The sequence below is a fragment of the Podarcis muralis genome, chromosome 4, assembly GCF_964188315.1.
Source record: "Podarcis muralis chromosome 4, rPodMur119.hap1.1, whole genome shotgun sequence".
NCBI lineage: Eukaryota > Metazoa > Chordata > Lepidosauria > Squamata > Lacertidae > Podarcis > Podarcis muralis.
The window spans coordinates 38,266,356-38,292,140 of NC_135658.1; the positions used below are offsets into that span (position 1 = coordinate 38,266,356).

At 43.2% G+C, this 25,785-nt stretch overlaps 1 protein-coding gene across 1 annotated transcript in view; it reads right to left on the reverse strand.

Moving 5' to 3' along the window:
• The window catches only part of GUCA1C (guanylate cyclase activator 1C), a 56,181-nt gene extending 31,775 nt beyond the window's left edge, over positions 1 to 24,406 (reverse strand). Inside the window, exon 1 of the mRNA XM_028726726.2 lies at positions 24,209 to 24,406. Within this exon, the coding sequence (XP_028582559.1) occupies positions 24,209 to 24,406 (198 nt within the window). The remainder of the gene's footprint in view (positions 1 to 24,208) is intronic.
• Positions 24,407 to 25,785: the final 1,379 nt, after the last annotated feature.

Genomic DNA, 25,785 nt, shown 5'->3' on the forward strand with positions numbered 1-25,785 from the left:
CTATACCATCTAGATCAGACTATGTCTCCAGATGCTGTTGAACTACAACTTCCACCCTGTGATATGCTGAACGAGATTTTACTAATGGGTGGAGCCAGACACAGGGATACTATTTTCAGCCACCATCCCTTACCATTGGTCTGACAAAGTTCCAACAACATTTGGAGGTGGGGCAGGTTTCCTATTTCTGATCTATATAAACTCTTGAAATTCTGGGTTAGATCACTGCTCCAGTATATCAGTTTAAAATACATTGCTCCCTTTTCCATTCACTGAGCAATTGCCTTCTTTTTTTATTTTGCGAATTGCCGTACAATAAAAAACAACAACAAACAGTTACAGATCTCTCACGTGTCGTCGTTGCAGTATATGACTGGAAAGAAGTGATAAGCATTAAAAACAGATAAGCAGTAAGTAAAGCAACACTGTAGTTTCCTATTGATTATTCCCGCCCTTTGGTGTGAGTGACAGTGTTCTTTGCTGTGGACTCTACCCTTGCCTTTATGTTATGACCACCTGCAGACCTTTCTTTGACAGTACATCCACCTGGGGTGCTTGATTCAGCCCTGTTGATCACCACAGTTCCAATGCATTGCTGTTTCCTTCCATACATTCTCCTCAGCGGTCCATACAGTGGACAGGGTCCATTATAGGTGACACAGTCTAGATGGCATGGCATATCTTAAGCAGAGGTTGGCTGGCCATCTGTCATGGATGATCTAGTTGAGATTCCTGCATTGCAGGGGGTTAGACTATAGATGACCCTTGGGGTCCCTTTCAACTCTATGATTCAATGAAATCCATCCTTATTAAAGACAGATTCATTTCTTTTCAAAATGTTTGATGGCAGCTGATTTTGTGCTCAAAAGCTATGCTGAATGAACTAAATGATTCAGAAGACCAGGAAGGATGTTTCCATTCAGCACAGATACCATATAGTTTTGCTATAGGTTTCTCTCATTTCTGGAGGAACCTTCTTCACATGGAGTGGGTAGTGAAGCCACATCCACCAGCCTACTGCAACTTTCATGCAGCAACCAACTTTGCCTCCCAGTCTCTGCTCTCTACACTTTTGGGAACTCCATTTGACCAAGGTTCCTCATAGCACAGAGGGACTGCTTTTTTGTATAATTTTCACACTTAACTCCCCTTTCCAAAATAAAAGACATGTGTTGGGGGAGCTCTGGAAAGTCATAGGGATGAGACCTGTGGCCCGCTGCCACCTTGATGGGTTGGCAGAACAAATTGTCTGATTTCACTAGAATGAGACAGGCGCCCAAACTAGTAAGATGTTACACAACAAAATAAGATGCTGTTACTGATGGAATTTGGATGCATCAGCAGAAGCCTGAACTGAACACTGGAGGAGCACACTTTATTTATAGATGCAATCTCACTTAGACTCTCCGTTTGGAAAATAAGAAAGCTGAATTTATTACAGGAAATACAAGTGTGATAAAGAGGATCCTAGTTCTATCTAAAGAGGATGCCTGTTGTTCTCGGCAGGAGACACAAACAAAGATATTTCCTCAACCCAAGGGGGTGATGAAGAAGGGTGGAATAGGAAATGAGATCAGCAAACCCTTCATTCCATTTGTGCCACATAAAATCATAGAATTATAGAGTTGGAAGAGACCGTGAGGATCTAGTCTGCAATACAGGAATTTCACCTAAAGCATCCATGCCTCATCGCCATCCAACTTCTGCTTAGAAAGGGGAGAGTTCACTACCTTCCAAAGGAATCGATTCCACCTTCTAACATTCCACTTCCTGATGTTTAGTCAGAATATCCTTCCTTTTAATTTAAACCCATCGGTTTGGGTTCTACCCCTGGAGCAGGAGAAAACAAGCTAGCTTAATTTTCTCTGTCACAGCCCTTTAGACTCAGAACCTGATTGATGTTGGTTCCAGTTCAGCGGTAAACAGCGGGTTTTCCCAGGGAAAGGATCAGGACAAAAAACAAAACTCAATTGGACCTATGCCTAGAAATCATTAACCTGGGCCTAGAAACCGCAGGAAAAAAAGAAGTGTGGATGCTCGCCCCCCCCCCCCCCGCCCCGAGAATATCAGTCCAACACCTGAGAGAAGACAGCAACGGATTTAGGGCCGTGCAGGCAGTCTCCTCCCCCCCCCCCCCCCCGCAAAGGGTGCCAAGCTGAGAGAGCACAAAATTATTATAAAACCTATTTTTATATGTGTATCTACTGAAATCCATAAAAAGCAACTGTACTAAAAGGAATTATTGTGAAAATAAGAAATTTTAGGGAGGGACACCAAATTTTACTCTCATTCAGCCTGCCGTGTTACCAAAGCCCATCCCTGGGGAAGGTTAGCAGAGGTTAAAGGGGCAGTCTAGGATGCCTGGAGGTTCATTTCTCTATATGCCTTCTCCCCATTCAGCCCCACCAGTCTTCAATACAAGCTGAGTTGTACCCCAGCACTTGCAACAACTACATCATTACCCAGCATCATGACAAAAACAAACAAAAATTTGCTGAAAATGAATAAATTCCAAAACAGAAAAGGGCAGGGGTTAGATGGGGAAGGAATTCACTTGTCACTGAGCACTAGTGCAGGATTGGACAATTCAAAGTATGGACAAAAACAAATAGCACTTCTTGATATGTAAAAAAGGAAGCCACCTCTTTGTAAAAAAACAAACAAAAATGAATAATTTGGGTTCCACTATGGTTCCGCTCAATTAACTATAATGAAACGGTCTGTCTGAGGGTTTATCTACATCTTTGAGGTTCTATTAAGTCTGTCCCTATAGATATAGGTAAACATGGGAAACGGTGCTGAACAATTTCTTGTGCCTTTCCTGGAGAATAATTACTCGCAGTTTCTGCTAGGATCATTAAGCTGTATCATGTCAACCAAGTTTATTGATACATAGGGCAACTCCCAATGCTGTCCACCTACTTGTGCAATGGGAATTCTGCTCTCCTCTCTGCAACAACCGCTCAGCCTCAAAATTGGAGCCCCCCCAACCATCATTAGCAATTCTGCAGGTGTGAGAGGGCTGGGGGGGTGGGGAGAGAGATGAAGCCAAAACTGCATTTCACAAGTGGATCCTTGCCTATGCTATGGTGGATGTCACCCATTTTATATAGCCTTCCAAACCTTCCTGGCCCTCTTTCATTAGTCTGATAAACCTGGTTCTAGACAAAGGCATTGAAACAAATTAGTTCTCCAGAATCTCACAACTGCATATTCAAATTATAACTACAAAAAAGAAAAAAACCTCAACCCTTGAAAACAGACTATCAAACTATATTAGACTTGTATGGTAACATGACATCCAATGGTGTATGGTACAATGGCATCAAAACATCATATATAAACACCCAGATGTGCCAAAATGGAAAAAAAAGATGCAATCACAGAAACATTAGGAAAAGAAAATGGAGTCATTTGAAGTACAATATTTCCTAATACGATGTATGCCTATCCAAGAGGACCTTATTCATCTAACAAACAAACAAGCAGCTCAGTCTTATACCATACATTTTTTTCTCAATCTCGGAGCATGATTTGAAACTATGGTTGGGAATCTGAGGCAAACTATGGTTATTGCAAACACAGAAAGGAGGAAGAGCAGAATGTGTGCAGATAAGTGTGCAGGGCCTGAAGCACATTCCTGAGTGCCAGATCTTTATATTTGATTCAATGTTCTTTGTTGAGAGAATTTCTACAGCTGTGGTTTCATGAAGATAACAATCCCTTCTGTGCTTATAGGCCTCTTCTGGGGCTTCCATTCCAGGAACCTTCAGGCAAGAGGCTGTTCTAGTCTCCCCCAATCTGGCGCCTTCCAGATGTTTTTAGACTACAGCTCCCATCAGCCCCTGCCTGATGGAGAATGACGAGAAGAGAGAAAGACATGATAATTTTGGGGCACAGGGCTTGTCCACGCTTCTGCTTGTGGCGTGCCTAAAAAGCATGGGGTCAAGCAGTTTCCCCCTTGTCCCACTCCTTTCCAAGGGAAAACCCACTCTTTAGTGATACCTCGGAAAAAGTGGCAATGCTTTTCCCCAGGTGGTAGGGGGAAGCAGCAGGAGAGAAGTGTGGTTAAGCCTACAGTACAAAGTCAAACAAATCTGTCATTGCAGAATTCTAACAGAAACTAATAGAAATTAAACAGGAACCACTTCCCCCTACTTTCAGACAATTTATTAAAACGCTATTTTTTGGACAGGCCATTTGCAATATGAATTTTCTCTTTTTAACTAATCAATATTTGTTGATTTTCAGTGATGTTTCTGTTAATGCTTTTTGCTGATTTTATCACTGACTGATGTACAGCGTGTTGATAATTTTGTATGAAATTGTGGGTGATAAATGTGCAAAGAAATGAAATAAAATAATAAACTTAAAAACTACAAAACAAAACAAAACTCCAAATTCTGCCTTTTGACCACTAGGTGGCAACAACATGTCCATATGCCCAGAAGGCTTTCATGCCATCGGAATGGAATCCTGATCTTCCATCAAGTATTGCCCATAGACTTCCAAGCTTATTGTTACATCCTTGAGGGCTAAAAACTTGAGGGATGATCCAATCCATATACAGGGAGCTGGGACATATGCAGAGAGGAGGCGTCTATGTTGGAGAATTCTTCATGCAAGAGGAAGAAGGTATCAACTTTCCTTTTCTAGCTTCCCAGGATGGCGAGATATTTGCACCTTGCGCCAGATTCTGCATTTCTGCAGTAGGACTGCAGTGTCTTGGAATACGTACAGTCTTGCGATTGGATGCTATATATCGTAGAATGTGTGAATAAAGGACAACCCCAGAACAAAATACTGTACTGCTTTCCCTGCCACATTCGGGTGCACATTCTGTGACCGTCAGTGGGATTTTTGTAGAATGAAACCCCTGTAAAATGGCTGTAAAATTGGGGAGGAACAACCCCACTACTTACAGCCACGGTCCTTGAAAGCCCACTGTCCTTGTTCACAGCCTACAGAGACAGTTGTGCCCATAAAAAAACAAAATGGGACATGTGAGATTAGAACATTATGCAAGGGTTAGGTAACAGGCACTGGAAGCTGGAAGCTGGAAGCTTAACAAGGTCGTTATCCTTTTATATTTAGAGTAGCGTTGATAATCCCCTGTACAAACTGCAGTTCTTTCCCTTCTGATAGCCTAACCGAAACTGATACATAGCACAGGCGATCCCAGTGAGACTGCTTAGAAGACGGGTGTGATTTTTGTGGGGAAAGGGGTTATTCCCATGGTCATAGCTGTCAATGTTTCCCTTTTTTTAAGGGAAATTCCCTTATTCCGAATAGGATTCCTCACAAGAAAAGGGAAAAGTTGACATCTATGCCCATGGTCCTAATGTAAACAACCCACTCAGAGCTGCTCTTAGCACTGCGGGGGGCAGGGGGAGCAATGGGGCAGGAAGGACCAGAACAGGATCTCTTGCCTTCAGGTTTTATAAGACACCTGTAAAGGGAGAATTGCTTGGTCAGAGCTTAAGAATGTTGGTCAGAGCTTTAAGATGTTTTTCTTGAGATCGGGTGTGGGGAACCTTTGACTCTCCAACTGCTGAACTACAACTCCCAGAAAGCTTGGCCCAATGACTAGGGATGATGGAAGTTGTAGTTGTCCGGAGCTGCAGTCAGCAACAAAACACTCAGTGTCAATGAAGGTAACTCTTTATTCAAAGAACCCAAAACAGTGCAGATCTAGTGCAGCAACTGTTCCCAGTTGGTCTTGCCCCAGTGAGGCAGTTGTGAGGACTGAAGGTCTATGCCTTCCCACCACTCTCTAAGATTCCTCCTCCCGGGTCCTCCCCCAGCAACCTGAGGCTCCTTTGTCTTGTCTCTCTTTGCTCTGCTCTCTTCATACCTCTTCGGGTTCTGGTAGACCAGGAGGAGAGGGGAGCTGATCGCACCAGGATGGAGAGACTCCTTGGATTCTTCAGCAACTTGTCTCAACTCTGTCTCATGCCCCACTTCCTCTCCTGCCTCTGAATCAGGATTGCTCTCTGCCCCAGCTTATTCCTGCTCACTAAGCCTTGTTGTCTCTTTTGCTGCCGATACAGCCTCCTCCCAGTCTTCGCCCTCTGACCACTCATCGTCTTCCCACCAATCCCTTGGCTCTGAGCCTTCTTCCCCTGGAGGTTCCTTTGGGGGTTCCCCAGCTGGTGCCTCCCACCACTCCTCTGCATCTGGCCAGTCCATGACAGGTCAGCAACATCTGGAGGGCCAAAGAGTCTTCATGCCTGTTTTAGATACAGCACTTATTTCATCCCATATGCCCACATGGGCAAGTGATGGCTTAGCTCTGCCCTCAAATCCTGTTCTTCTTGGTACCATTTCCTCTTTCTCCCTTTGGTTTCATGGTCCTCTGACTCATCAGGACTCTGGTCTTGGCTCTTGTGATCTCACATGCTGTTACTGATGTAATGACACCACATGTGATAAAGTCACAGATGCTCATAAAACCAAATCCACAGTCAAGATTAAATTGCAGGGTGGGCAAATGATGCTGAGGGTTCTGGGAGGAAAGGAGAAGGTTCAAACGAGCTCTGCAAATAGGCAGCATCCAGGGGACAAAAAAGGCGTGAAAGAGCAGCGAAACAGTGCAAATGTTCAGCCGGTTTACTACTCTGATCAGCTACATATAATAGTAATGATTAAAAATTTATTATTATTATTGCCCACGCTTCACCATAAGATCCCAGGGTGGATGAGAACGATATAAAAATATAGATTAATATCAGTTAAAACAAGTCTCAAAATGTGCTAACATTGGAACCAGCGTATATTAAGTGCAGCCCTAGAATAAAAAATCATTAAATAGACTGCGTATTGTAGTAGAATTCTGGCCATCTCAGTTACCTTGGTTAAAAAACCCCCAGCTACTGTTTTTTAAATGATCTCCATTATCACAGAGTATATCATTTATCTACAGTGAAAGGATGAAAAGCTAAGTCACAGCTTCATGAAGCTTATAAACCTGTCAGTCTTCCAGACAGTCTGGGCATTTCTAACCAAAAGCTTAGACCACTAAGCCAACCCCTCTGCCTTTTAAAACACTTCTTAAGAAGCATCAGCAAGATAGCGGGAAGAGGTTAATATCAGGTCTGGCCAAGGGCTGGATTCCGACAGCTTAGAAAAAGTAATCCCACCTTTCATTACCAAATTTATTTGAAAAGCGAGATTATTGGAATGAATGTAAAAATTCCACAGGATTGCAATTCCTAGATATGGCAAGACTCTGGCCATCTAGCTTTGTTGCCAAATTACAAAACCGTATTGTTATTGTTATTTTTAATTGCAAACAATGCTGGACAAATGTGCTGTGACAGATGTGTCATTTAATGCCAATGTTTCTGATAGCATTTAAATGTGCTGAAGATTGTACACTTGAGTATTATCAAGAGCCCCCAACAAACATATCATATACCAAAGGATGTGAAAAAAAGGGAAATTGAACATATGTGAAATTTAACTGAAGTCTCTCTGTTTCCACTATACACACAAAGATGTATCTGGATGAAAAGTCTACTTTTCTTCCTAATACTGCTGGAAAGTGAGCTCCAGAAATGCTGGCCTGGCTCACAAAGAGCCAGACTAAAGGCATAGTCTGGCCAGCTGAGGCGTCTCATCAGAGCTGGGTTGCAAGAACCTCAGTTTGCCTGGAACATGCTTTTCTGTAGACCTTCAGTAGTTGTGAAGTGGGGTTATGATGCAATAGGCGTGAAATGAAATGGTTTTACTGCTCATACTTTAATTGTGAACCTCAATGTTTTGTTTTACACAACTTTTTTTAATGATGATTTGAATTCTGTTTTGGGAAGATATTTAGATTTGGAACGGTGGCTTAGAAGAAGGGCCTTAAATAAATAAATACATCAGACAGAGGTGAGGTACTCCTTGACCTCACTATGTTAGCAGAGAGCAACCTGCATTGGACAGGTAGTGAAATGTCTTTTAGCAGTGTCTGTGGTAGCTTCAGATATGCTGGAGAAATGGTAGTTTGAAATGTTAACACAGACGGTAAATGATGGATGATAAATTGGACATAGGGAAGATCAAGTGCCCATATGTCGTCACCTGTTTAGGAGGCAAATTGACTATGAATGGAATCATTTCCTCTAACAGGGCCTTAGCTAGGACACTGGTGTAAAGAGATGGGACAGACTGAATTAGAACTAGATGAGCAATTGTTCTCATCTTCAGTACTATGTGTATCTTGCCACCTTTCAGCAGGTTCACCATTATTCCACCCATTAAATTGTGTGGAAATGAAGAATAAATCCACAGAACGTATAAGTCCTCTGTCTTCAATCTGTCTCTCTGTCTTCAATAGCCTATGGATCCATAGAGACATAGGCTATGCACAAAGCATACAATTAAAGCATATTATTTCTCCCCAAAGAATCCTGGGATCTGTAGCTCACCACTCCCAGAGCAACTGTTACTGTTTCCATGATTCTTTTTTGGGGCGAAATGTCTTTAAATATATGGTGACTATGTAGCTATAGTTTCACGATCCAAAGATACAAGGAGATGAGCATCCATCCCTAGATGTGTAGGGTTTGAAAACATCACCTGTATCTTGCAAAAATGGAAGCTACAAATAGAGCACGCTGAATTTAGAGGTTTGGGTATGTATGTAAAGGCACCAGTGCAGGCAAGACCTTGAAAAGTGGTGAAGATTGGGGTAGTGGCAGCAGGCACCACCCCAAACCTCTTCTACGTAGTCACCTGTGCACAGATTGAAGGCCTGCATGGTGGTTTGCTATAAAAAGCTCACAGACCCACTGCAGACCTGTGCCTGTGCAGATCTCCAGTTTATTATCATCATGTTGGAGTGAGGAGAAAAGAAGAAGAGTATCAGAAGGTGGGTGCAAAGGAGAAGACAGATCAGAATGTGACTGGGAGGAGGTAGGAAAGGATCAGTGGTGGTATCTGGGGGAAGGAAGCATGTTGTGTTCAGTAGCCTTCATCCACCTGGTGCCCTCCAACTGCTTGGGACTACTACTCCTACTAGCCACAGCTGTAGCACAGGGGTGGCCAACATATTTGGCCTCATACATTTTATTGAGCCCTCTCCAGGTCCCCCTAGATTTGGTAATTTTAGATTTTAGGTGGATTCTAGAAAAAAGCAACAACAATTTTCCTTCTTGCTCTTCTTCCTTATTGACACTATATATGGACAGCACAACGTGAACAGCCCCTGTGTCACTAACATCATGGTCTTATGCATTTCAGTGGAACTTACTTCCAGGTAGGGGTGTGTAAGATTGCAATCTCAGACAAACTGTGCTTCTGAGTATGATCTGCATGATTTGATTGCCCATATATACCATTTACAACCAACAGCACGTACATCATCATCATCATCATCATCATAGTAATTTATTATTTGTACCCCACCCATCTGGCTGGGTTTCCTCAGCCACTCTGGGCGGCTTCCAACAAAGATTAAAAATACATTAAAATGTCACACATTAAAAACTTCCCTGAACAGGGCTGCCTTCAGATGTCTTCTAAATGTCAGGTAGTTGTTTATCTCTTTGACATCTGATGGGAGGGCGTTCCACAGGGCGGGTGCCACTACTGAGAAGGCCCTCTGCCTGGTTCCCTGTAGCTTTGCTTCTCGCAATGAGGGAACCACCAGAAGGCCCTTGGCACTGGACCTCAGTGTCCGGGCAGAACGATGTGGGTGGAGACGCTCCTTCAGGTCTACTGGGCCGAGGCCGTTTAGGGCTTTAAAGGTCAGCACCAACACTTTAAATTGTGCTTGGAAACGTACTAGGAGCCAATGTAGGTCTTTCAAGACCAGTGTTATGTGGTCTCAGCGGCCGCTCCTAGTCATCAGTCTACTGCCGCATTCTGGATTAGTTGTAGTTTCCGGGTCACCTTCAAAGGTAGCCCCACATAGAGCGTATTGCAGTAGTTCAAATCAATTCAGATCCAATACAGATGTCAACTGCGATAAATATTTTCATCTAGAAGACTTGTGTTAACACATGGAGGGCTGATTGCAGACTTGTAGACTGCACCTACAGAGAGGCATGGCAACTCCTACAAAAGTTCTCCAAGGGGTGGAGTTGGGCAGCAGTTTGATTCATTCAGTGTTGATGCTAAGTCTCCCCTTCTTGATCCAAAGCAAATTTGCAAAGAAAACACTAGGTTAGATTTTGCCTTCTCCCCCTTGAAGCTTGTCACTTGCTACTCGGTTCAGACCACATCTTTTATTTAAATAATGCTTCCTAGCCTGGTGCCTTCCTGATGTTTTTGACTACGATTCCCATCAGCCAGAGCCAGCAGGACCAGCCACATCTGAAGAGCACCAAGTTGGGGGAAAGTTGATTTAAGCACATAAACTCAATGGTGCAGCTGGGTAGTTTTAGACCCTCATGAGGAGGGCCCTTTAGATCACCATGTGTATTCACAGTTGTGAAGTAGACAATTAACATTTCCCTCCTCTGCCATTTCATGATTTACAGCTGTTTCTACAGTCCTGATAGGTGAAAGCCAAAAAAGCAGCTTGCCAGTCCTAATTTTTAAAAACAAAACTCTGAGCATGTTCAGCTTCACATTTCAAACTCTGTTCAAGCACAATCACGGCTAAAGAAATAAAATGGTGTTTGCTTCTGCTGCCCTGATACTAAACACATTATTTGTCAAGAAACATTATTTTGTTGCAGGAAAATATAATTGTTTTCAAAGCCTCTTGTCACCATTTACATAACCAGCCAACAGTCCTGGATTGTATTTTTTTTAAGAATAGAAAGAGAGGATGCTGTGGTGACTAGGGTCAGTTGGCATGCCCATGCTAGCCCAAGTGCTGATGCTGGACTTGTTTGTCACTAGCATCTGGTTGTTACCATAAAGCACCAATGCTGCAGCCAGCAAAGGCTCTAGCAGCTCAGTCAGCTGCTTGTGGCTGGAAAGCCAGACAGGATGTTTGTGACTGTTGCCATGGAAACAAAGGGGCAGTACATTCTGTGCTGAGCACCGGATGTTAGCTCAGTGTGTGTGTCATATGACCTGTACTGGAAGTACTTGGGAGGAGTTTCTTCTTGCTGTTGTCGAGTGCAGACATGTTTCTCTGTACTGATATGAGAGACAGAAAATAAAAGATGTAAATAGTTTTCTGTCTGCTTCTTTCCCCTCCCTGGGGGACACCAAAGGGGAGAGAGGAAGAACGGCATGTTCCTCTCACACAACTTAGAAGAAGTGGCAGCCTTCGGATGGTTGCGATTCATCGAACATCTGCATGAGAGGCTGGTGAATTGTCCTCCTCTGCTCCATGGAAGCCTGTTGTGAGAGGCTGATCCTCTGCAGCCAGAAGCTGACCAGAAGAAGCTGAAAGCCAAGCCGATGCCCAAGGTATGAGATTTTATAAGGGCTTAAAAGTGTGAATGCAGTTTGATTCATTCTCTGCTTCACGGAGAGCGTGTGTGGGAAAGCAGCTCCAACTTAGAAGAGGCCTGCATACCAAGCATTTTTGTGGTTTCCTGTCCGAGGAGAGATATGCGCTGTTGCTAAGCGACGTCCTTCAGTGAAGGAGGACTGGAAAGTTACTCGAGAGGGCTGGACAGTCAGTCTATGCCTCAGAGAGGCGAAAACAAAGTTTTGTTATGACTAGGTCCTCACGAACTGGTGGAAGGGACTTTCCAACACAGCCAGTGTCAGAGCTGCCAGGTGCAAAGGAAGTAAACAAGCCAGCTATTGGATTTTAGAGGCTTGTGTTTCAGAGTCAATGCAAGGACTCAAAATGGATGCTAAGAAGGGGGGAGGCCTGCCTTCTCCACCCCTCCTGACCAATGACAATTATTCATCTTGGTCTGTAAAGATGAAGGCCCTGTTGCAGAATCAGAGACTGTTTGGGGTGATTGAGAACCCCATCCCTGCAGCACCAACGCGTGCTTGGGAGTCACAGAATGTGAAGGCTAGGACTGCTATAATTCTGTGCGTCTCAGATGATCAATTGGTGCATATTCAGCATTTGGAACATGCGCAAGAGGTTTGGGATACGCTGCGTACAACGCATCAGCGAGATGCAGGTTCTTCAGCGTTGCTGTATTTTGAGAAGTTGACCAATCTGAGATTAGCGCCTGATGGAGATGTCCAAGCGCACCTGACAGAAATGAAGTTTTTGCGTCAACAGATGGTGGAACGCAATTTCCGTCTTCAGGAGGAAGTGTTTTGCTTCATGATGATAAACAGCCTGAATCGGACTTACAAATCCGTTGCTAGTCAGCTTGGTTCCCTACCGGCGGCTCAGTTGACTTCGGAGAGAGTGTGTGCGGTGGTCCTGAACGAACACGACAGACTTGCTGCACTGGAAGTGAAGGACAGGGGGAGGCAAGAACAGAGTTCAAATCTTCCCACTGCTAATGCTACTGGAGAGCATGCTGTAGCATTGAGCGCCGTCAGATGCTATAATTGTGGACAGACTGGGCATCTACAGCGGAACTGTAGGAAGCCGCGACAGTCAAAAGGAGCCAAGAACAGCTCAGCAAAGCCTGAGGCGTCAAGCGAAAGCCGTACCAAGTGCGAGGTGAAACCTGCAAAGGCTATGATGGCGAAAGGAACCACGCCAGATGTTGGGAACGCTTTCATAATCGACACGGGTGCAACGAAGCATCTCTGCCCACACAGACAACTGTTTTCGACGTTGAAGAAGCAAAGCTTCACTGTGAATCAAGCCAACGGTCAAGAACTGGAAGCGACCGGAATTGGAACTGTGTATCTTGAGAGTCTGAACTTGACTATAAGCGATGTTTACCTGGTTCCAGAACTGAGGTTTAGTCTGCTGAGTGCTTCGCAGATTGCAAAGAAAGGACTAAAACTGTACTATGATGATAAAAGATGCAAGATCTACAAAGATGGAGAACTGTTTCTTACTGCCAAAGAGAAAGATGGACTGTATTTGTTGACTTTTGATCAAAGTGATTACATGAAATGTAAAACTTCTGATTCTAACGAAATTTCTCTTGCAGGTGTGACCAGAGTGAGCACCAGGAAGGTGACCAAGAAGGTCGACAGAGCATTTCAGCGGGTGTATGCTGATGTGATTGGTCCTTTAGAACCATCTAGAGGCGGTGCAAAATATTACCTTTTGTGTGTTGATTGTTACACTAATTATTCTTGGGTTTATGTGATGAAGAAACCGCAGGAAACTTTAGAAAAGTTTCAGGAGTTTTGCGACAAGGTTAAAAGTATGCATGATGCTAACGTTGATTGTCTTTTCACAGATGACAAGCCAATTTTTCTGTTACAGAAGTTCCAGAGGTTCCTGGATGGAAAAGGGATAAGACACAAAATTGCTAGTTCTGAAGAAGCATGGAAGAAATGTGTCTGTGTAAAAGTGAACAAAGAATTGCAAAAGGGGATGCATGCGCAATTGCTGAGTTCACATTTACCACGTGAATATTGGGCCGAGTCGCTAGCGTCCTATCTTCATGTGTGGTTGAGAAAAGTCTCAACAGAGTTGGGATGTTCTCCTTTTGAGAAGCTGTTCAATAGAAAACCTTCTGTTGCCTATTTTAAGGTTTTCGGGTCTCATGTGAGAACAGAAGCTCCAAGTGGGGTAAAGAATGCCAGAGGCATTTTCGTGGGTTATGAAAAAGGTCTCTATAGAGTAATTTTGTCTGAATCTGGTCAGGTGATTCTCACAAAATTTCTAGAGAGTGCTCCTGAACAGGAGAGAGTGATTGTTCACGCATATCCCACAGATGATTCTGATGATTCTGATGATGAGTTTGATCTTATTGAGTTCAGTGGTACTGATGATGACAGCGATAGCTCAGACAGCTCAGTTGTAACAGTCATTGAGAGGAAATCTCAAATAATGACTAGACCCTCAGAAGAGAAGGATGAACCACTGATTAAGCTTAGTACTGGTTCTCCAGAGAGTTCAAAGGCTGAACCAGAAAGCAGAGAAGAGAAGCAACTCTTACGTAGGTCTGAGAGAGCAACGAAGGGTGTACCACCCAAGAGGTATTCAAAGGAGTTTGCTAACCTTGCATATGTTGCTGTTGTAAACGATCAAGGACAGATTGAAGCTGTGTCTGAGTCAGAGACAAAGGCACAACAGAGAGTTGTTAACCAAGGTAATGCGAAGTCACACAACCAGAGAGGTACATTGGTTAAACCAGTGGCGGGTAGTTCCAAGGGTGGAACTGAAACAACAGGGGAATGTTATAAGTATAACAACTGTTTGTTTTCTTCTCTGGATGACGCTTTGCTCGCAGCAAGCATTGATACTTTAGGGGGAGTATGTTACCATAAAGCACCAATGCTGCAGCCAGCAAAGGCTCTAGCAGCTCAGTCAGCTGCTTGTGGCTGGAAAGCCAGACAGGATGTTTGTGACTGTTGCCATGGAAACAAAGGGGCAGTACATTCTGTGCTGAGCACCGGATGTTAGCTCAGTGTGTGTGTCATATGACCTGTACTGGAAGTACTTGGGAGGAGTTTCTTCTTGCTGTTGTCGAGTGCAGACATGTTTCTCTGTACTGATATGAGAGACAGAAAATAAAAGATGTAAATAGTTTTCTGTCTGCTTCTTTCCCCTCCCTGGGGGACACCAAAGGGGAGAGAGGAAGAACGGTGTGTTCCTCTCACATATCTGAGAAGAATCGCCGAGACCTCGCCTGCTTATCAGCAGAGTGGCGCAGCGGGGAGGTCGACAAGGAATATCTGCCGGTGCCTACGCTGTGGCACATTCCTCTGACCCGGGCAGAATTCCAACACTGGTGGTCATTTTTTTTTTCAGAGGATGGGGCTGTAAGGCCACAGACTTTAGCTCTGAGTTCCAGCCTCAGCTGTGCCACTGCATGAACTAATTTATTGTTATTGTTATTATTATTATTACTTTTTGTTATTTTCTGAAGTTAAGTAACAAATCTAGTCAATCAAAAATTCAGCAAAGGAGAAAAGAAACATCACAAAATCTAAACTATAACCAACTAATCAGAAACAGAAACACCAAGTGGCTTCTGTGTGCAGACTCTGCAGAAAGTTTTCTAAGAAATGCAGAGATACAGTATTTAAATCAATAGAAAGGAAAAACAACACGTAAACATAGCTGTATATTGGACTACCCCCTAGGGATTGTATTTCCTTTTGCATAAGCCTCAAAAAGCAAGAATAGTTATTTTCCCCGTGGCTCATATTCTTTTCTCTTTCTCTACCGAGACAACGGAGCACCAGTAGCTCTCTGTCCCTGGGCATGTATGCAGTTAAACGCAAGAAGAGGGAGAAGGAAACAGTCAATATAGTTGTCATCCATTTTCCAGCAAGAATCATATACCTGTACAGCTAAGGAGAGGTGGAAATTCCCTTGGTGAAGCTTTCCTTGACACTGGACATAAAGTGATAGGAATAGAAGTTTGCCAAAAGGAGAAGTATGGCAAGGGATGAAATACGATAATTTCTACATTATCTTATTTTAAAGATTTTTCTACCACTTTTCAGAGTTTCAGAGAGGACATTCTGCTTCATTTCCAATTAGTGCAGGCCCTGTAACCTCCAGCTGAAATCCTGCAACTTTTTATAACCACAAATGTTCCGGTTGTGTCTCCCCCACCCTGCTTTTGTCGCACTGTATTGCCAAAGTGCCTCTCCAGTCAGTAATAATATGGTGACACTGTGGAAGCATTGCAGGACTATGAAAATGCAATGATATGTGGGTGGTCCTGTATAATTCCACCATTAATGCTTGTATCCATGTTGCGGATTAGACTTGCAAAAAAACACAAAAAAAACACACACACCACAAAAAACACCACCACTAGTCTGGAGGGGTCATTGGAACTGAAATTTAACCATAGCCTAGAAAGAAAAGAGGGTTTCAGGGCAATTACCATATGGATGAAATCTGGCATAAATGGAATACAAAGGAATAAACCTTTCATGGACTGGTCAAGCCCTGTATGTGAAAAACGAACCTTAGCGTTCCTGGCCTTTGTTAACCTGATGCCCTTCAGATGTTTTGGAATACAACTATCAGCCCCAGTCATCATGGGTAAAATAGAAGAACTAGCAATGGGTGCAATGTGCAATAGCGCAGCTTCATGCTCCAGCACTTGGGGGGTGGAGAGCAGGGCTGGAGCGTGTCCTGGGGGCATGGCGCCCAGCTCGCGGGGGGGGGGGGCAGCCATGATGGCACCCCACCAGGATCGCGCTGCCAGGGGTGGTGCGATCCCCCAGCACTCCTCTTCCTCCACCAATTGCAATGTGTTGAATGTATTAATACATCCTGCACATGGTTCAGAACGATTACTTCTGAATGTTATAAACAGGGAAAACCCTTTGTTGAATGTGTGCTTGGTCTAATAACTGTTAATAAGAGTAAAAACACTACGCAAATACTGGAGCTGCAACTTTGTAATTTCACCAGTATCAATTTCAACTTAACTTTCCTTATAGCCCCCAAATGTCGGTACATGTGAAGTTAGCCATTTGAGGAAAAGATAGCATAGAAAATTGTTATTGCTCTTGTTATTTGTGGTAGGCAGTTCAGCTTATGAGCTGTACATGGCATTTAATAGCATGCTAAACACCTCTAATTGGAATCAGCAGGTAATTTAAGCAGAAATTGCCCCAGAGTGACTTCAAGCAATCACAGCAAAACAACAAAGTTAATTGAAATAAATAGAGAAAGCATTGTTACTCAAAAGTGTTCCGTTAAGATGGCTTTCTGGTTTCTGTGAGTGCTACATAATAGTTTCTAAATTAATGTTTATTGTGTATTTCGGTTTCTTTTTCATCTATGCAGTGATCTGAAACTGGTTCCTTCTAGGAAAGGGTATTAAACTGCAACCAATAATTATGTACCTTACAGTGCTATCCAGTACATGTCTACTCAAGTCCCATTGAGTTCAAAGCAGCTTACTCCTCGGTAGGTGGAGATATGATTGCAGTCTTAGTTATAGGTGGCAAAATGTGTTGGAGGTTTTTTAAAAAGGAAGTCTCCTGGTCAAATCTCACTATAGTCATGAACTTCCTAGCTTACTTTCGACATGCTCCTATTCTCTCATCTTCAGCCCTCCATCTGTGATGTGGGAAAGATAATAGACAGTGTTCTTCTAAACAGTAAATTCCACATTTTGCTGGTGGGTGCTGGGGTGTCCTGGTTTTTACTTTTTGAAATATGGCAACCCTAGGTAATGGGGAGATGTGGTGATAAACATGCTAGTTCTGCCCTGAAATTGCAATTCCATCACTCTCCATGGGCTGAAGGGTGACTTCTGAAGCGGGGAGCTTCCTGCATTTGTGGAGGCTTCCCACACAATTTAAATTATTGCAAAATTATGTTTCTGCATTGCACGGGAGTCCTCATGGAGGTTCGGATGGTTCTGGGAGAGATAGCACATTCATCACCTCATTCACTTCTCATTGGAACTGTTGTAAAGATTACTGAGATATGTAACCCTACAGGAAATGTTCTGAACACTCTGGCTGCAATGCAAAGCCCCTTTGCTCTGGGCTGCAGGAAGTTTGGATTGAGTTGAGGTGTCCCTTTGCCCAGCCCACCAGTCTTTGCTAGTCTCCGCCCACAGAATGATGCCAACATCTCTCCACTGGTGTGGAACTCCCTATTGTGCCCACCTAATGGGTGTGCAGGCAGGAGTACCACCGCTGGGACACTTTCAGCAGTAGCCTACAAAAAGCCCTGAAGGGATTTACTAGGGACAGGAAAAGGCTGAGGTGGCCTAGGAGCCCATGGACCCTGAGCTGGTTCCATTGCTGTCATGTGACCAGCATCAGGCCTTGTTTGCCTGCCTTCTGCCCGTTTTGAAGCAATGCTACTGAATATAAGTACCTGCATGCAAAGGTCCTATTCAAGAGAAAGAGGCTTATTTCAGGGGAAATTGGAAAGTGACATAAAATCAGACATGCATGTAAATAAACAGAACATGCTGACCCGTAAAGTAAACAAATGAGGAAATTGCTGAGGAGCACTGTACATCATTTGTATAATTAGCAAGGACATTGGTAGTCAATTTCTAGAAACACATAGAAACCTATGTTTCTCTCACACTGAGAACCAAAGCAGATGTGAAGTTAAACGTGTCTTTGCAATAAATGTGCAAGAATTGTTTAAAAGTAAATAGTATCAGCTGGAGGTTGGTAGTTATTGTGATTGTGGCAGAAATGGAGGGGGATTTAACTCTTTCCTCCCATGTGGCCCTAAGGAAAATATCTTTCCTGAAGCTGGTATTTGATTGGGGGGAAATTCCAAGCCAATATTAGCTTCAGAAAAGCAGGCAACATTTTTCCTGAGCAGATTCTCTCTCCATGCCTGCTGTGATCCCATTAATTAGTCACCCCAGTCGTGGTCCTGTGTAGGGGCCCATGAGGTAGAGCAGCAAAGCTGGCCAGTCATTCCAGCACCATGGAGAGCTCCTACTGGACAACTTACTCTGATATGGGTTGCAAACTAATAGAGCCCTTCTGTATCTCCGTATCTCAGTCCATTCCTTCCAGAATCTGCCCCCTTATGGAGAAGCAGAGTCTTTTGAGGGGCCAATCCTGTGGCCTGAAGAAAGGCTCCGCTCCTTTGCTGCATTGTCTCCTGTCTGATGAGGGACTGATGAGAGACTGTGGGAGGCATTTGGCTTCTCAGGCTTGGGGGAAGACAGACGTAAGGGTATTGGCTCAGGTTCATGGACATTGGTGCTGTGGCATCTGACCCAATGGGCTTCTGTCTGCCACCCTCGTGTTCAGAGGCTCTCCAATCATCGACCTCAGAGGCAGGAACCTAGTTTGGTTCCTTAGCTGGTAGCACTGTGGCTTCCAGCTCGGTTTTTCTGGTAACTGCTAGGATCATGGCATGCACCCAGCTGGTGATATCTGCATTTTAGAACACCAGCACATTAAGGATGCAAAACAGCACAGCTAGTTTGGCTCCCTAAGTGGTTGATGGAAAACCAGGAACAACTTAAGATAAACAAAGAGAGAGCTAGGGTACGCCACTTTTTATGGATGAGCTTGTCTGGGAATTTGCACAGATTGACAAGAGAAGCCAAGGATGAACACAGATGTTCAATAAAGAGCACTCTCAGCGGGTTCTTCCCAACTTTACAATTGAACTGACACATGAGCACAGCAGTGAATCAAATGCTGGTTCAAGCTGTCACTCATACCTGCCCCACTTCCACTCCATCTCAGTTTTCCAAAGTGCTGAAAGCACTTCTCAAACATTATCTCAAGGGCCTTTACAACTATCGTGTAAACTAAGGCAGTATTGTTAAGTTCGGATTACATTTTGTCTGCACAAAAATGTAGGTTTTTCTCTCAACCTGGAATCATTCATGCTCATCCTCAACATGTTGCTTTCAATCTAGATTGATTCTAGATCCTATCACCCACAAGGAGGGGTGTGATTACTTGATATGCATTTGAAAACCCTCCCCTTGACTAGGTTATTCACACATTTTCCTTCCTGCATGTGTCCCATCTTGTTTGTGAGTTCTAGAAGACCTGCTCCCTGCCTTGTAGGTCATTCCCCACCTGCCCTGGGAGGGTGGGGCCGTGATTGACTCCAGCTACAAAAGATGAGGCTGCTGAGCAGAATCTTGTGTTGGAGTATTGTTTAGGGGTTTTCTGGAGGGTTCTTTTTAAAATTGATATTAAATTTTTGTATCTTTATTTTAAATCTTATGCTCTATGTGGAAATTATTTAATTTGGTTTGATGTTCTATTGGTTGTTTATGACTAATTTTGTTATGTTTGTAATTATGTATCTTTTTTTCATGTTGTAAGCAGCCTTGAGCATGGTTTTACTTCTAAAGGTGCCATACAAATAAAATTATGTATGTATGTATGTATGTATGTATGTATGTATGCTAATGAAGAAGGAAGTGGTGTCTGTGATCTTGGTATACAGCTACATCTGTTTTCAAATGGACACACTGCAGGCTAATGCAGACTCAATCTGCGATGAGCTTTTATTTTCAGAGTGAAACCAGTTTTTCAAGATGCACTTTTCAGGGGCAAAAAATATGCAGCAGATCTGGATTGAGTGTGGACCATGTAGAAAAAACAAGAACCTAGTCTCTTTCAATTCTAGATTAACCTGTAGTGTGTACACAACCTTAGTGAGTTCCTAGCCAGGATTAAATTTGAACTAAATATCTCCCATCTTCCAGATCATGCATTTGGCCATTAGGTTCCTTGGTTTAGTGTGCTAACTATGTGCACCTGGTGTTCCCCTGTTGAATAGAAATATGATGCAAACCCTAGCTTCTAAAACAATTCCACAACCACTTAATGTTAATAGAGCCCCACTGAAATCAGTTGGAGTGGGTCTCTGTAAAGTAGTAACTGAACTGGCAGCTTGGATATGCTCTTGTGCAGATTTATTTACTTACATATTTAATTTTGATCTATACTTTATCTTGCACTTCTGTTCTGAATTTATTTTGGAGGCCAATAAAAAATTATGGCTGTTTTGAAATTGCTATTGAGGTGGAATACCACATGGAACATCAGTAAAGCAGTGGTACATGCTGATAAATGGATTACCCCAGTCTGAAGGAACGGCAGGAATGAATCACTCTTGAAATCTCCTAAACCATTTTAAAAGGTGAATGTGTACCGTGAGTTTGAATGCAATGCTTAATTTGGGAGGCATTAGTTACCCCAGGGTTCCATGTTAAATAAAACACTTACATTATGCAGTCATTTTGTTTCATAACCTCCAATAGCTCCTTGTTTTAAATTGTTTAGGATTGGGGAATTAATTATAGGACTACTCAAGCTATTCCAATTGCTTTTTTATTTCCATTTGCATTTCTGAATAGAGGAAAACAAAAATACCATCACATACTGCTCTAGCTCTTGAAACCACGACAGTTCTCTTTGATACACAGGTGATCTCTTACTAGAATTTGCTACACACACACACACACACACACACACACACACACACACACACACTCACTTTAAACAGAGAAGAGGGAAGAGAAAATTTAAAGGCAATTTAAAACTTACGAATAAAATCCTGAGTAGTAATATCTAGTAGGTGGAATTCAACAATGTACTATTACAAATGTTCTATTGGTGCAAGCATACTGCCTGCTGAAGGAACTATCTGCCTCCCCTCTCCCAAAGTGCTGTTCTAGGGGTTCTCCTGGGATCCCCTGAGCCAATTTCAGGGGTGTGGGGCACACAGGCGTGGGGGGAAGTGTCATTGTGCAGGTGGAAGACCTTGCATGGGGCTTCTGCTGATGGGGTTTGATAGCTGAATCCTCCTCTGTATCTTGCTTAATGTGGAAAGGGTTGCATCCAACTCATGCACACGTTTCTCTGAGCCCAATTCAAGCTCCCCACATTAGTCTGTCAAGCCCTAAATGACTAATAATAATAATAATTATTATTTATTTATGCCCCACCCATCTGGCTGGGTTTCCCCAGCTACTCTGGGCAGCTCCCAACAAAATTAATAATAATAAAAATAACAATAATAAAGCGATAAAACACCAGTCATTGAAAACTTCCCTAAACAGGGCTGCCTTCAGATGTCTTCTAAAAGTCAGATAGTTGCTTATTTCCTTGACATTTGCTGGGAGGGCATTCCACAGGACGGGCGCCACTGCCGAGAAGGCCCTCTGCCTAGTTCCCTGTTACCTCACTTCTCGCAGTGAGGGAACTGCCAGAAGGCCCTCGGAGCTGGACCTCAGTGTCCGGGCTGAACAACGGGGGTGGAGACACTCCTTCAGGTATACTGAAGACCCAATCTGCCTGCGGACTGTCTCGCCAGAGTGATGCATACTCTAGTTATCTCCCGCTTGGACTACTGCAATGCGCTCTATGTAGGGCTACCTTTGAAGGTGATCCAGAAACTACAACTAATCCAGAATGCGGCAGCTAGACTGGTGCCTGGGGGTGGCCGCCGAGACCACATAACACCGGTCTTGAAAGATCTACATTGGCTCCCAGTACGTTTCCGAGCACAATTCAAAGTGTTGGTGTTGACCTTTAAAGCCCTAAATGGCCTCAGCCCAGTATACCTGAAGGAGCGTCTCCTCCCCCATCGTTCTGCCCAGAAGCTGAGGTCCAGCACCAAGGGCCTTCTGGCAGTTCCCTCATTGCGAGAAGCAAAGCTACAGGGAACCAGGCAGAGGGCCTTCTTGGTAGTGGCGCCTGCCCTGTGGAATGCCCTCCCATCAGATGTCAAAGAGATAAACAACTACCTGACATTTAGAAGACATCTGAAGGCAGCCCTGTTCAGGGAAGTTTTTAATGTGTGACATTTTAATGTATTTTAAATCTTTGTTGGAAGCCACCCAGAGTGGCTGGGGAAACCCAGCCAGATGGGCGGGGTACAAATAAATAATAATTTATTACTACTACCACTACTACTACTACTGGGCTTAGATCCCAAATGCCTCAAAGACTGTCTCTATCCCTACCAATCCTCTTGGCTGTTAAGATCAGCAGAAGGGGTCCTCTTGGTAGTTTCAGCAACTTCTAAGGTTCAGGAGGGGAACCGCCGGAGACTTAGTGGCAGCCCCTACCTTGTGGAATTCTCGTAACACAAAGATATGCCTAGTACCTTCTTCCTGATGCAGTTTCACATGCTGAGGGCACACCCCTTTACCCTGGCCTTTGACACCTGATGTATATTTTTAGGACCACCTTATTATTTTTGGGTTTTTTTTAAAAAAGAAATCTATACCACTCTTCATCCGAAGATCACAGGGTGGTTTATAATATAAAACACTAAAATACATACCATGATAACAAATAAAAACTGATTTTCAGATTGTATTTTTAAATTGCTATAGCACACCCTGAGCCCTCATAGTGAAGGTTGACAAATAAATAAATAAATAAATAAATAAATAAATAAATAAATAAATAAAATGCCGATAGAGCTACTTGATCCAGCAACAGAAGTCTGGGGAGGGAGATCCCCTTGCCGTTCCTACACCATCTTCCAAGCTGCTCTGAAGGTTCTTTGAATCCCAATTCCTTAGATCACATTAGGGGCCTTGGGGAGCTTCAAAGGGAAGAGGAAAATCAGGGGGGAAATTACCCCCTTCCTATTCTACCGATGGAAATCTTGACTGAATCAAAGTGCCTTCTAACAGCAGTTGGACACCATTGAATACAAGCCTGTATATGAACAATTAGCAAGATATGACCTCTGATTTTAGCAGACAAGAGTCAGTGCCTGAAAAGAAGGGTTTGATTTTCTTAACATATGTGATATCCATTGCATATATGTGCCTCTATGCAAATCCTATTGTTAAAGGCAGGTAAGTTGCTGTTATTATTCCGGTAATATGTTATGAAATTCAAGCCAGTGGTGTTTAATGAATAACTTATTTTCATTTTAATATTTTATATAGGGGGTAAACAATGCCATAACTATTGATTGGAAAGAAAGCTTGCAATGAGTGCAGACAAGCAGAAAATATAAATAAAAATAAATGGATGGCTTGTGGAAAGCTTATTTAAAATGCTGTATATGTTCAGTAGTAATACAGTTTCTTGTGGTTTAATGACATGTTAGAAATTTGATTATCTTATAGAAGATTGCATTGACCTGACAGCCAGTGGGACTGAATTGAAATAGCAAACAGAAAAAAGGGGTCTTCAAATAGGATTTCAGTTTTGTGAATAAAAGACACTAGACAGTCCTGTTTCTTTATAAGCCAATTGTGAAGTTCCCATTAATTTTAATGGAGTAGGGCTTAAGATTCTATATATTCAGCAAGGCTTAGGGCAGGTCATGCAGTGTTTGCTCAATACTTCAATTCCCATTTTCGACAGCAAAAAAAAATATTCTCCTCCTATCTCTATGGGTTGAAATTGTGATAATATACTCTTGAGTATTTTGAAAGTGCTTTCAAACTATAGTAGCAACTGCCAGCAATTGAGATAATGGTTAACTGGGGAAATATATATGGTTAACATAATTTTCAGACTGGCTTCATTCTTTTTTCCATCATCTATCTATCTATCTATCTATCTATCTATCTATCTATCTATCTATCTATCTATCTATTTTTCTATCTATCTATCTAATCTATCTGGCATATCTATGTTTTAAATGCTTCCACATAAATAGACAATGACAATAATTAGGAATGCTTATAGAGGCAGCCAGATTGAGCATAGCAAAATACTACCTTCACAGTATAGGCCTGTGAGCCATTCTGCTGTTTTTAGAGTGCATTTAAATGGTAGCTACCTTAGCATCAAGGTATAAAATTGGGCTTACCTTGTTTAAGTCAAATGTGTTGAACACTTGATCGACATAATGATTTGCCTGTGGACTCAAACCAGTGAGACCCAGAAGCGCCTTGAATTCATGCAGGCTCAGTTGCCCCGATGGACACTCTTTCATAAATTTGGTATACCAGTGGTGGGCGTCTTGGGTCAGAATATCTTCGGCAGGTGCTGATTCATTGGCGCCCATTGCATAGCACACAGCAAGTACCCTAAATTCCAGTGTTTTATTCATCTACCTCATTTCCCATCTTCAGTGGCTTCTATCCACACACAAACAAACCCTGTACTGACAACTCGTCTAAACCTCTTACACGATGGGGGCACAAAGGCTAAGTAATAATAGAAACTTAAGCAAGATTACCTTCAGCCCCCTGTTTTAAACCAGAAGAGTTCTGTAACATATCTACAGCAAACAGGTCCACTCTCAGGATACATTTAAAGAAAATGTATTCGTATCAGAAGGCTTCTTATATGGCACATTGTAATTTTAGTGAAGGCGTCTCTCTCTCTCACACACCCCGTCCCAAAGAGTTACCAAGCTTTCAAACAAGTTCTCAGGACCTTGGGAGCTATTCCTGGCAAAAAGCCAATCTCTAAGCAGTCGTGACTGATAGGTTCCACGTATGCGGTAACTAAGAAGAAAAAGATCAAGTGGGTGCTGAGCACGTGCTGGTAGTGAACGGGCGGGGGGAGTGATAAAAGAAAGAGTGAGAAGGTGAAGCTGAGAACAACTTTGGGTAGATGATACATCCTTAGGGACTATAATAGAGGTGGGAAACATCAGGCTTCGGAGCCAAATGTAGGTCCCCCTGGGCCAGTCTGTCTGGTCTTTGGAACTCTACCTGGCTACCCCAAAACTCCAGGCCACACCCCTCGCCGGTCCTGGTTCACATCCTGATGTCATGCCTAGTCCTGACCTGATACTTGACACAAAGGCCTCAGAGGATGAACCAGGCACCCCACAGGTTGAGGAGGAGCAGCCAGGGTCTCCTGGACCCACTGCTGAGGATTCCCTTGAAGCCCCTAGGGAATGAGACCTGCTGAAGAACACTGGAGCTGTCAAAGGAGGCAGAACCATCGCCACACAGTTCTTGAGAACAGTGAGGAAAAGAGCAACAACATAGTGTGTGTTATGGACCCAGAGTTATCACATAGTTCATGAGTAAGGTGTCTCCTCATGAGTAAGGAATCACCGAATTTTTTTCCTCTGCCCACAGCTGTGGTTAGGTTGTGGCCCAGGAAGGTTATATAATACTTCCTTCTTGAGTTGCTGGAAACAACAGAGGTCTGTGGTTCCTCATTCCAGAGTCTAGTCCCCTGCTTACTGTGTTGTATGTTGCCTGAACACTCTGTGATATTGACCTTGGATTCCTGCCTGACCTTATGTCTGGATTGGATTTTGGATCAAGACTGATACACTGTTCTTGACCCTAGTTTGACTGAACTGCATTGCATCTGTAACCCTGTCCTCGTTGGTGAGTATTTTGGTAAGAGGCTTATGCCAATTGGAAGCCCACCACCTGAGGGCGCCCACTAGAGCAATGACAGCTGTGTGGATAAAGAGGA